This window comes from Sinohyriopsis cumingii, chromosome 6, assembly GCF_028554795.1.
Source record: "Sinohyriopsis cumingii isolate HCF-2022 chromosome 6, ASM2855479v2, whole genome shotgun sequence".
Lineage (NCBI taxonomy): Eukaryota > Metazoa > Mollusca > Bivalvia > Unionida > Unionidae > Sinohyriopsis > Sinohyriopsis cumingii.
The window spans coordinates 76,045,627-76,059,149 of NC_142966.1; the positions used below are offsets into that span (position 1 = coordinate 76,045,627).

General features: G+C 35.9%; 1 protein-coding gene across 1 annotated transcript in view; it reads left to right on the top strand.

Moving 5' to 3' along the window:
• Positions 1 to 6,023, top strand: part of LOC149797245 (digestive cysteine proteinase 2-like) — a 46,237-nt gene extending 40,214 nt beyond the window's left edge. The window contains exons 7-10 of the mRNA XM_089961943.1: positions 348 to 513; positions 1,005 to 1,110; positions 3,636 to 3,749; positions 4,431 to 6,023. Of these exons, the coding sequence (XP_089818069.1) occupies positions 348 to 513; positions 1,005 to 1,110; positions 3,636 to 3,735 (372 nt within the window). The 3' untranslated portion in view covers positions 3,736 to 3,749; positions 4,431 to 6,023. The remainder of the gene's footprint in view (positions 1 to 347; positions 514 to 1,004; positions 1,111 to 3,635; positions 3,750 to 4,430) is intronic.
• Positions 6,024 to 13,523: the final 7,500 nt, after the last annotated feature.

Genomic DNA, 13,523 nt, shown 5'->3' on the forward strand with positions numbered 1-13,523 from the left:
ATCATGAATGCATGATCCCATTGGCATGGTGTTTCACCAATAGACGTTTAATGATGTCTGACTGGTCCTAAATGAAAACAGAGCTGGTCTTGCATCAAACTTAGAAATTTTGTTATTGCTCAAGAGTGTCACAGATGATTTCTCAACAGTGAAAACCATGAATCATCCTGTCTTAGATCCCTGAAAATTAGTTTTGGTCAGTAGAGTATCAGACCCTCAGATGAATTCTTGTATTGAATATCAAGTAATACAGTCACTGATGAAACGTAACCATCCACACCAGTGAAGTTTTGCAGTAATTAAACTGACACTTTTACCTACAGTTGTCTTTTTATTATTGAAAACAGGATGAAAACTGTAAGTATGATGCTTCCAAGGTAGTGACAAAGGACACTGGTTGTGTGGTTATCGAGAGTGGTAGTGAATCAGCCCTGCAACAAGCTGTTGCTACCATCGGTCCAATTTCGGTAGATATTGATGCCAGTCACAGCTCATTCCAGTTATATTCAGGAGGTAATCACAACACAGTTCAATTGTTTGTCACCATTTTTATAACCTGCCTCTGTAAAAACAATGGTATAATACATTGTTCGCCCCAGCTTTTTACGCCCAAGGTCAAGTTTAGGATCCTCTCTCGCTTTTGTTTTGGTGGGGGACTGGTTCTTGTTTGATTTGTTATATGCTTATAAACATCACTATTGATAATGAAAATTTACATAAACTAATTTCCTTTAATTTATTACAGTCAATTATGTTAATCATTCTCTTTCTTTACTAGTATTTATTTATTGTCCAATGTTTGTATTCAGTATAAGAAAATGTAGACCCACACAAACTGAAGAGATTATCTATTTAAAATTATTTTACTCGTACATTGGACATGTTTGTAATTTCACTCTTGTCTTCACCACTCGTGCCAGTACAGTGTTTGACTTCACTCGTCAAATATTGGCTCATAACTACTGATACAACTTAAAATATTCCCTGTTTATATTATAATTCAGGCGTGTATGAGGAGGACGAATGCAGCAGCACAGAGTTGGACCATAGTGTTCTAGTAGTGGGATATGGCACAGAGGATGAAAAAGATTACTGGATTTTGAAAAATAGGTATCAATATGAATATGACATACAGTGTAGAATATGTTATTGAAATGTTTGGTGCATCCAAGCCATACCCCTCAATCATTTCTAATACTCTGAAGTGTTCCCTGAAACAGATATACACGCATTTAAATACATGCTTTGTTCTGATCCAGCGTATAGACGAATATGTGTGATGTAGGATTGTTTTTATGCGCAATATCAGAAAACTGCTTACACCAGTCTCGGAATAAAACACAAATCACAAGTGTAGGTTGGGGGTTCGTGGTCGGTAATTGAAACGTGAATGGGATGGGGGTTGGCATGCTATTTTTCAGCATCAATAATGAAATCTTTTAAAAGCTCACATGAGAAACAATACATCCAGTACGCGGAGACCCCTTTAACAAGGAATGTTCGCAGCATATACAAATTAACTATGTATTATCTGGAATGCAGCGAAGATAACGATTACAATTTTTACAGACTTATTACAAAGTTTCATGTGGTCACAAATAGGGAGAATAGTACTTAAACACCACCAGTATGATAGACTGGTACAAAATACAGTTTTTCAAATCAAATTCACAAAGGAAGAAACAATAGATTAAATTGTCAGTAGGTGAAAACTGGTGAAAGTTTGAAAGGAAAAGAAGACGAAGATAATATATGAAGTTATATTTATTGTCTTGGTCATGTTGAAGAGTTCAGAAATTTTAAAAATGAATACGCTTTTCTGAATGGCCCTTGGTAATACCACCAGGAAACAAAGTTATTATAGGAGGGATACTGAAATGACCTGTTTTTCATATTGTATGTCATCCTTTTAATTACTTAATATCTCATGAACACTTGAGATGTCTTCGTGACTTGTACCATGACTGACCAAAGTGTCAAAATAGAATATGTCCGTGTCATCTTCAATTGTTTTGTAAATTGGGGCAGTTTCTGTTTCAAACACTTGTCTAGCTAATATCTCGAAACCATTTGAAATATCTTCTTAAAACTTGGAATGCATTTGTGTCATGACAAGAGTGTTTGAGTTTGTCAAATTACCATTTTTTCGGAGTTAGTTCCGCATTTTGGGAAAATTGTAGATTCTTATCTTGCAGGGAAGGAGTATTCTGCAAGTGATTGCTGAACTGATATATCTAGATTCTTAATATACGCTCATAGGAAGGTAAAATACTATTGTATACCGTACACTGTATATTAATTCGAACTTTTATATACATTATATATTGTATATTACCTTTGACGTGTACTGTTGGTTCTAGACCGGCTACCTTGAGATTGAAATATTGATTCCATGATTTCTGATAAGCGTGATTGTCAGTTGGTATCACTGAAAACTACTTTCATAGTCACCACTGGGTGTTACAGTAATTTAGGTTGTTCTGTAGGTTGCGGGGATTCGAACAATTTTGCAAACCTGATCGCAAATGAAGAACCACAAACATCAGCATACTGACCAACTTAGAAGCCTTAACTGATCTGGTTTTGATATGAAAATTGACGTATACGTCAATTTACAATTTTATCAAGTTTCTGACCGAAAGGTATTGGTCGCGATATTCAAGAGGGTGAAATCATAACTACCACTACGAAAAATAATGTAACCGTGTGATATGATGTTATGTATTGCATGGTTTTGTAATGATGTCACTTAAAATTTTAATCAGGTAAGAAATTATTTATTACTTAATCGTCATTGAAATAGTAATTATAGAATGAGAATTATAGTGTCCTATCACTGTACTTTTCCCCTTGTATTCCATGTCTTCTCCAAAAAAATGTTGGGTACAGTATTCATACTTCCGTCCTTATCCCTGTCACACTATAGCATGCTCTATAACATTATCACTGTTTGAGAGTTTGGGTTGGAAACTTGGTATTTTATGCATCATTTCTGGAACGCGTTTCATATAACATATCATGGTCAAGGTTAATAGCAAAATATTTTGTTTCCTGCTTTCTCTGCCACTGCGCGTGATTGTACATCATTGTTAGAATTACAGTCATTGAGGATGCTGTCTTTAAGGTAAGGGGTAAGTAATTTATGGTATAGAATGTATAACATATACTACAGTGATCATCTTATATTCAAGGTCAAGGTCACATGTCATTGGTTTAGTTTCGAATCCTATTTGCACGTATGATTTCTAACGGAATAGTAGTTTCAGATAAATCAGCAAATCATGGCATACTTCCATAAGGCGAAGGTCACGTTCCAATATAGTAAGGTTTCTTCTATTTCGCTGTATACAATTAAATCTGTTTATCATTTTGATGGCATCTCATGTATTGCAATTAAGGTGTTATCCTCATGGTCAAGGTCACGAATAAGCTTTTACTATTAAAAAATAAAACATTTCTGTAATCTTACAACATTATAATTAGGATAGGGTACACAAAATATTAGTTAATGTTGTCTGGCCAGTAACGTTATAGTTCATTTTGTAAGGTCATAGATTTCAATGTTGTAAAGTGTTATGAACTCACCATGTTAAGTGAGGGACACACATTTATGAAGTGTTTTATTTTCTTTACAGCTGGGGTGAAAGTTGGGGAGAAAATGGCTACATTAAGCTGGCCAGGAATAAGGGAAATATGTGTGGTATAGCCACACAAGCCAGCTATCCATTAATGTAGTCAAAAAATAAGAGGTAAGCCTGATGCATATAGGGTGGGAGATGTACAGCTCTTCTTCATTAAAGCACACTTCATAATAAGGTAAATTTGAATATTACAACCACACATTAGACCCATGTAAAATGTTCAGATAAACAAATACTGTTATATTTCCCATAGTTATTATCTAACAGACTTATAGAAAGCATATTTTATTCAAGCTTGTCATCAACACATAGTTTTGTCTTTAGTCAATTGCGTTAATGACTCTTGTCTGCTAATGCATTTAACAATGACCTATAGGTCATTCAGAATTGTCATAATCACAAATGTATCATGGTAGCTGTGCATCCTAAGGTTAGTGATTGCATAATGTATGCCTAAATTACAGTTGATTCACTTCGATCTAACACGGAAAATGAGGTACATTAAAAGTCTAGCAAACAATGATTGTTTCATTTAGGTATAGATTTATGATTTTCTTTTCACAACCGCCTGGGACAGTATATATGAAGTCCGGCTAATTCAGTAAACCAATTTAAAATCCTGAGACTATAATGTTTTGTCTCTAATATGCATTTTTCAGTTATTATGTGTTTCTTTAGTGTATTTAAATATTACGTCATGTAAGATTGATATATAAATATTTCTCATGGACTTTCCCATTAAGTACCGAAGAAATTTTATTTAGACATCTATGTTTTAATATTTTTCAGGTGAAAACAGTGTCTCGTACATCAGTTGAAGATTTAAACAATGGCCTCATTCCATGTGATTCTACCAGAAACAAAGTTGACGTTCTTTAAAAATTATTTGTTCTCAAAACATCCAACCGCTACATTGAAATTTAGATCTTGTGTTTGTTCGATGAATTATTTGGACGAAACACCTCTGAAGCTGTAACGAGCTTATGAAAAATGAAACTGATAAACAGTTATCCAAAAAAATAATTTTCATATCAATGTCTTCAAAGAAAAATGAGTCATTCCATCTTCCATGTTCAAATTGTTATAAAAAAATAATTATTGTAATACAAATCATGTATTGTGATTGACTCCATACCAAATAATTGATTGAGATCTACAAATAATAGATTTTACGATTAGGACCCAGGTTTTTATAAACTGTTTAGTGCTTAATACTGTATCTTTTAAAAAATATTTCAAAGTAACTTTACCCTCTTTATGATTTACTACTTCATATATTTCTTGGCTCCTTTCATGTATATAATTATATGACACTACGTTCAATCAAGTTCTTGATTTCTACAGAGAATTGTGTTAATATCTGTATGCGTGTTGCAACACAATAATCAATTATTTTTATAGTACTTTGCTAACATTTGTCGTACGTTTTCTATTTTAATTGAGATAATTAAATATCACTATAGACATAAAGTTGAATATATGATGCAAACGTTCTCCTTCATGATTTTACAAACCATTCAGTTTATCTTCCAGGCTTCTAATATGACATGAAATCTCTAAATTAAATATTTCATAATAAATGCGGATAGTCCCTTTTATACAGGATACATCTCCTTAATATGTATATAATATACAGATCTTTGTTGAGCTCATCTTTGACTTGCATGGTTAGAAACAAGGAATTCATTTGATAAGACACTAAGTGATCCTTCCATATGTTTCCAGTAATGCAAAATAAATTGCCAACCTTCATTGACTATGACAATTGACGTGTTTCACACAGGCAAGAAAATATCTTTGCCCAGCGTATCTATTGATAAAGATGAAATCTGAAACCAATATTTATGCAGTTTCCCATCTCGAACAATGTACAGAATGATTTGCATGAAACTTGCAATATTATTGTAATTATATTTATACTTGAGATGAAAATGAATATCATTATCTTAAAAGGATTTGCTGTGCCCTGCACTTAAGATACTTATGCAGGCAAGCAAAAATCTGAAATTTATTTGCGCATGGACAAGTTAGCTTTAAAAAAACATTCAAGACCTGAAAAGACAATATTCGTTGGTCCTGATTAGAAATACAGTATCCTCTTGTACCTTTTTGTCGTAGCATGACAACTTCATAAAAATGTTTTGTTATGTGCGGTCATTTTCTACTATAGAAACATACTGTATATATAGAATCAGTAATATATTTAATATCATGAATTTGTATATAAAAAAAAACCCATAATGCGTCTGTCTTTTTGTGTGTGTTTGTGAAAGAGATTCTCCATTGTAAAATTATATATAAATTTTTTTAGTTTATGACTCAGAATAATTATTTTATGCTCTGTGAGTTGTCATGAACCCAAATAAAACTCTCTAAACTTTTTCCAATACTTTTGTTTTCTTTATCTTTCTTCATCCTCTAATGATATGATTCATTTCAACTTCTAATATGGACTTCAATAAACTTTTAAGATAGTTGAAAGAGAAAAGGAAATATTGGGATGTTTGGAGCTTTGTTGCCGGAAAAAAAGTTAGATATTACCATGATGAAAATAACACTAATGTGTGTGAGAGATTGTCCGAATACCTTATTAGGCTTTGGTGGCTTAGACACTGCTTGAAAAAAACACAAGCTAAGTTTTCATAACATCAACATAGGATGGAATATATCATGTGACACCAATGTGTATGGCATTTTGTTAACTGTGTATTTTCCGCACAACATCTCTAGCTTTCTATCATCTATCCGACTTTGTAAAAATCTTTACCTTGGGACAAGAAGAAGTATACTGATTTGAGGGTCTAAGGCTCAAATGTTTAGGTTACAGTGATTAAAAAGAGGAAAATAATTAATGTGCAATGACTTTAGTTCTACAACTATATTAAAAACATGGACTCTGGAGTTAGTGGAGATCTTGTACTTAAGGAAAGAAAGAAGCCCATCGAGGGTCTAACATTCAATTGTCATTATCGCGTGAAAACACAATTGGTTCTCCACAATCACCTTTGTTTTAGATTAAATTCCTCGACCAAACTTTGGATGGATTGCAGTTTGAGTGATATATAAATCTGTAGTTTAAATTTTAAATGTCAAGATCAAGGAGAGTCAAATACGAACATAGTGGCTTTGCACAGTTGGTTTAGATCAAGACCTCGTGATTCACAAGGTCAAGGTAATTCAGACCTCTTGGTCATAAATATAAAACGTCAGTTACGCCCTACTAGTGTTTTCACAGAGGACTCTTGAAGGCAGAGGTAGGCATATCATATAACATACTGTTTGTTGTGAACCATAAATCCAATATTAATTAAACAAACTGGACCTAATTTCATAGGCAGGTACCTTTGGAGGTTTTCTAGAAGGTTTCGGTGACCTTGACGTACATTTTATAGTCACTGTACGACGTTGAGTCTGTCCAGGGAAGGGATAGGGTCATTTAATTTTAATTACTGTTTTAATTGTTTAACTGCACTTATTTGTTTCATCTAGTTTTCAGTGCAGTCGAAGACAGATAAGCTGAACTAGCGTGGAAACAGAAAACAAATACAAACAAATTCCTATGTTTTCCTCCACACGTTTCTATGAGGCATTATTGAAGCCAAGTTTAAATTCTCAAATATGCAAAGAAGCTGTTTGAACAGTTCACTACCAGCCTCGAATACGTGAGACTTACTATTTTGGGCTTTTTTCTTAGATAATAGTTCATATTTTTGTTTATTATATGTCAGTGGGAGGAGAGACATGGCAATCAGTTTTCCTCCCTCATCATCAGTTCAATACAATAATTCGGAGAAAATGTGTTAATTTTGGGTTTTGTTTTGTCATATTCACTAAAGTCATTAAACCATATGATGGTTTTTCTTTATGACTGGTTAAATCATAATAAAGTTCATGCAGTTTATTTTGTGACACTTTTGCTTAATCCTTTGAACAGGGGGTCATTGTCACATTAATAAAGATTTCATTATGTAACATGCGCTTGCTCTTTGACCCTACTGGTCCAAATAAGTCATAGAGATACTGTGTTAATATTTGCTTATATTTATTTAATTATTTGATGGACTTTAATATTTTGATTTTGATGAATCATTATGAAACAAAGGTTCAGTTCAAAGACAGACATAATGAGGGACAACATCATCAAATAACTAATAGCAAGCCTATAAACGATTAATTCAGCTATTATATAATTTGTGCATCAACGACTTGAGACTCAGATAGGTACAAATTTATATATATATATCAAGACATGAAAGTTGTCAATAAATTAACGATTTATTAATGGAGTGGTACTAACAGGTGTAATAAAAATCTTAGTTTAATAGCAGTAATAAATAACATGCTACTATTGCGTTGTTTTCCTTTTCAGTGATTCCTAGTCTACTGTCAAAGTTTTTTTTTCTTTCTGTTTGAATAACTACTGGCAGGCTCGAATTGGAAATAAAATGATCCCAACCTGACACTTTAGTCAAAGCCAAAAATATGGAAACTCCCTTTTTACCCGTAGTCATCGAAATACGAAATGATTGCCGTCTTTAAACGTCTTTTAGGTCAATCACATACCTTTTTGTGTAGATTGTGTTCATCTCGTCAGTACTTTCTGTTTTAGGGTGTTTTATATGTTCCTTTTGGTGTAGTAAAATAGCTTTCCCATTACGGTGTTTCAGTAAATTCAAATCATCTTCATAGTTGCTGGGCTACGTATGTATTGCCTACCCTGTTTGGGTTCCCGAAAGTTATTTTTGTGTGATTTGTCGTCTTCCAAAACTTAATATGTCGCAGGGTGTGGCTGAGTATGGGCACAGGAAAGCTTCGTTAGAAAGGCACCACAACCGTCTATCGTGCACAGGTTGTGCGTGAATCACTGGATGTCCGATTTTTGTCTCTGAACAGACCATGTGTGGGACATCGCGAAAGGTCCCCCAAGTACAGGGGGAAAATGAATGACCACTATTGCGCATCACTCGGCTAGCCCCTCTGTTGTTTCTTCCAGTGTTAGGGGAAGTCAGCTCCTCCTGTGAGGCTGGAATGTATAGCCACCTCTGTGGCTCTAAGATCGCAAAATGCGAAGGATCTCTGATGCTTGCTATGAAGTCGTCAGTGCCAGTGAATGGATCAATCGTTGCGATCTTTTAAGAGCGGGAAATTGTTAGTCGCATCTCAACGTTCTGGATGAACAGCGCCGTCTCAGGGGTCAATATCACGGTGATCGAGATAAGAGAATCTCGCGTTCCTAGAAAGGGAGAGCAGCTATGAGCTATGATAGATCTTGAATGGGTTTGTCTATCAGATGGTTCTTATTTGACTAGTCTGTGACTGGTCACCAAACACTAGACATTGACAGGTCACCGGGCCCTGAGCACCGGTGACTAAATTTTGTTGATCGCTCTGGGGACAGGGATCGAGTTTACTGCCACAACCATGTACTCGCTTGTCTACGGAACGGAATATCCTCTTTCCTATATTCATATTTGATCTCTACGCGATGTGTGACACACTACCCTTGCAGTGAAGTGAGTGTTACCTTCCACAATGACTTCATGAATGTCCTTCCTCTAGAATTAAATCCTAAGTCCACGGCTATCTGGGACATCCACTTGTCCAGATTGTCTGCTATTTCGGCAACCTGCCAGGGTCATAGAGTTTAAACAAACTTTTTCTCGGGGCTGTCGAGTTCATTCTCTGGCTCTTACCCTTTTAGCCATCTTTCCCTCCAAACTTCCGGACTATAATGCATCCTAAGTGGGAATGTAGGCTTGTGACCGGGCTTTTCGTTCGGTGAAACACATGGTGGCCTTGGAGCTTAAGTACCGCAACGTATAGCCGATAGTCTCGCATGCCGATCTATTTTTTGGCGGCTCCATTTAGATTCTTGAAGGAGGAGACCTTGACTAAGGAAGATCGTCAGAGGTTGCTGGAGGACATAGCAAAGACGTGCCAACCGCTCTAGTTATCAATGATGGTATCAGCGGCGATTTTTTTTTCAACTTTGCAGGTTCAGTGTACTGCTTGACCACAACATTGACAGTTAAAGGAGTTGCCACTTGAGGCAGATACGCTCTTTAACGGTTTAATTCTCTACAAAGCGTCACAGGATTTGAGTTATCAGCATCACATATAGTTGTAGTTTCTACTGCAGTGTATTCCTCTTCTCAGCATCTCAGTAGGCGCTCGTCTATTCTTAATTTCATGGGTCTGGTCATAACATCGGAAGTGCTTCTCTTCTGACTGACCTATCCCTCTGTTGACCGACTGTGACTCGTTTGGCCTTGTCCCCAACCTTGATAAATCGGCTGTTATCCTTTCTCATGGCTTTGTATATGTGGAGATAATCTCCTAATTAGCCTTGATATATTGATCATCCTGGCAGAATTCGATCAATTCCTATCCCTCATAACGGCGTTTTTGCCACGACCTTGTTGTCTGCTTTATTTTACCTATCACCTTTGAGAATTCTGAACTCTGCTGCTAACAAAATTCCTTCAGAAAGACTCTTATTGGGCCAGCTGCTCCGATTCACATTCACGGAGGAGATATCTCTTCGAGTCCGCCCTATTCCGGGTAAAAGAAATATTCCAGTGGACATTTTGTGCAGACGAGGCGTTGTGGTCCTAACGGAATGGTGACTGTAGTATAATCACTTGTACAACTGTGGGCTAAACCCCTAGGTTACAGTTCGGTCAAATTTATTTTAGTGTTAGATTGACGTCCGGTGGTCATGCGAAATTTAAGTGCAGGGCCCTCTACAGTGCTTCTCTGATTAAATGAGCTAATTGCAAGTCCTATAACTCTAATCAAGTTGTCATTGCTTCTAAAGATACACACTTTAGCCCGTGAAGCTACGAAATGTTTATCATCTTTGCATAAATCTCTTACACATAAATTGCTCTCGATAAAACGAGTATACACAAACATACACCGTCTTCCTAATAATGACTGATGGTCGCACACATCATTCAGTTCAAATACGACGAAAGTGCAAAATTATGTTAGTGCAATTAAACCGTTTATTCTGGTTACATCAAATGACGCATGGAGAAGCATCCTTGCCTCGTTTTCGATAATGTAAAGGTCATGTGTTAATTGACTATTAACGCGTATTATCAAAGGAGGAATAAATTAAAAATATAGATTGGCTAAACAAAGATACATTGATGACAGTACCCAGATTAGGTGAAATCCTTAGTGAATTTATTCGATACAACACTGAACAGCAAGCTCCCTCTTTATGTCAATCTTGTACCAGACCTAAAGGCCTGGGATGTGGAAGCTTTCAGTTTAAAATATATCGTCTGTACTCGTACGCCTTCACGTATTTCAAAGTCATTATGCAGGTGCTCCACCAAATCGGGATCGTCTGCCTCTGGGCTCTTACTGGTAGTCCACCCCGCCCCAACAAGTTGGGATCTAGGGTCGTAGTTGAAGGACTAACTGGCGATGCTCATATACATTGCTAAGAGATTACATTAGAGGATAAACATTCTGCCACAGCACAGGGAATCTTTCCTTGACAAATTAACTTACCATACAGTTCATGTAGTGCCGATTGACCTTTAAATGCACATATCAGATTACATCTTTCACATTTATGAAAGTGATCAACGTCATCCAGAATATGTCGTTTCTAACATGAACTCTCCTTGAAACGAAAATATAATGATTTTCTGACAGGTCACTAAAAATAAATCGAACGGAAATTCCAAGGTTACTAGTAGACATCAATTGTAATCAAATGGGCAAAAGGTCATCACATGCCCTGGACACCAAACACTTACAAAGGCAATTTTTGAAGACAATCTTCAAAAAGGAAAATATTCAAGCTTTTATACAGTATTAAATGCAGATCGAAAACCGGTTTTTCCAGTAAAATGTACTCCAACCGGATTCCTGGAATATACCGTAAAAAAGAGACAGCGTGCAAATCTATGACAGCTTTATTTCCCTTGACTAAGGCTCAGAATTCTGTTCTGTGTGACGTACTGTTAGAACAACAAAAAAAAAGCAAAGACAGATTTTGTTTAGAATACGGTCGCCATGTGTAATTAAAAAAAAGTGGGCTAGTGTTTTCCTTTTTCAGTTTCTAAAGAAAGAAAGATGGGGAATTTTGATCTATCGAGTATAATGTGACAAATATGTAAATATTATAAAGAAAACATTGGTGAGCCGTCAAGCTCAATATAATTATGTTCCGAGGCATATTACAAGTAATCCATTCAGGTACACTTACTTCTAATTATTTAGAAGGATTTAGAGATATGATTCATACAACCATCGTGTAGAAATGACAGATTGAGCGAGCGACACAGAATATTGAACAACAAAATCGTTCGTTTTCATAACGTTCATACATTTGTAGGATTGTGGTGGATAAACACGAGCAACAAATATCAAGTAAGACATGGTGAAATATTTTGATAGAAAGTATGGCGTTATGGTGAGGTTCCCCAGGTACCATTCGAAACAACAGCTGTTTATTTGCAAAGAGTTATTGCCCTTAGGTTTGACTAAAGATAAAGCAGATGTATTTATTTTCTCAGTTGTTGTTGTTGTAGGGCTTAAAGCCATTTTTCAGCACACGATAGGCTATACATGGCGGCCAGTATTAATGGTGGAGGAAGAACCCGGGAAAACCCACCAACCCACGAGAAGCTACTGGCGAGCTTTCTCACATACCCACATTAGCCGAATCCTCGACTCGAACCCACGCAGACAGAGGTGAGATGGCAGTGATCCGTAATGGATAGCGCTTTAGACCACTCGGCCACTCGGAGCCTCTTATTTTGTCAGTGTGGCTTGTATCATAGCAACATAAAATACACAGTGACTGCACTTTTGTATTTAAATGTATAGTATTTTCGTTAATAAGTATCAGAAGCTGCCTTCTTTCTTTCTCTATCAATCGATGACCACAATGACCGTTCACCGTATTTGCAGCATCAGTAGTTTCAATTTTTTTCATTTCCTTCAGGGTAACTATTCATGTCAAAACCTATCGCAAATCCCGAAGACTAAAACATATACGTTAGACAGTTTTTTCTTTTTCAGTGTTAGGTGATTTAGTCCCTTAAGTGTTTTGGAGCTTAGGTCATGCACACACTTCTACTTCAAGCACCAACAAATGTAGATAATATGTTTTGAAATACAGAGAAAATTGAGCTGGTTGAGCATGTTAAGTAAAACTCGAGTGCAGTAATGAGATTCTGAAAGTATTCGGAAGCTGGGATGTGTGTGGGGGTGGGTGTGGGTGGGTGTTAATCTACATCAAATGTCAGAACAATAATTTTAATTGAGAGGAATAAGACTAATATACAAAACTTTACTTGTATGAATTGGAATGAAATAAATAAAATGATTTCGGAATCGAAGTAAAATTATATAAAAATTGCAAACTGCATTATGTAATTGCTTTTTAAAAGTTAAGAAAAGTCTAATGCAATAATGGGGTAGTTACAGTTCTTGACTCATGAACCTATCTAGTTATTTATTTTAAGCGATATGTTAGTGTCAGAAAGTATTCCTTCTATGTTATGTACAACACTGGAGCAATAAAGAGTTGGTCTTGCAAATGTGGGGGGGGGGTTGGTTCGTTGGCATTCAACCAGTCATTATATATTGGTAAGTTTACAAGGTGGAATAAGTTTTACATTCCTTTTTACAAAGAGAACCTTTAGACCTACATTTCATCCTTCATTGACTGTTGAAAGTCTCTTTTCAGTAGTTTTTATTTTCAGACTTGATATGTGATAAATGTGCTAATGAACCCTTACAACTAAAGAAGCCACTGCGGCCTAAATTTTATGTTTTACCAACATGATTTACGTATTTGTGTTTATGATCGTATATATTATTCCATCCAATGTGTATTCTCTCCTACTCAGAAGG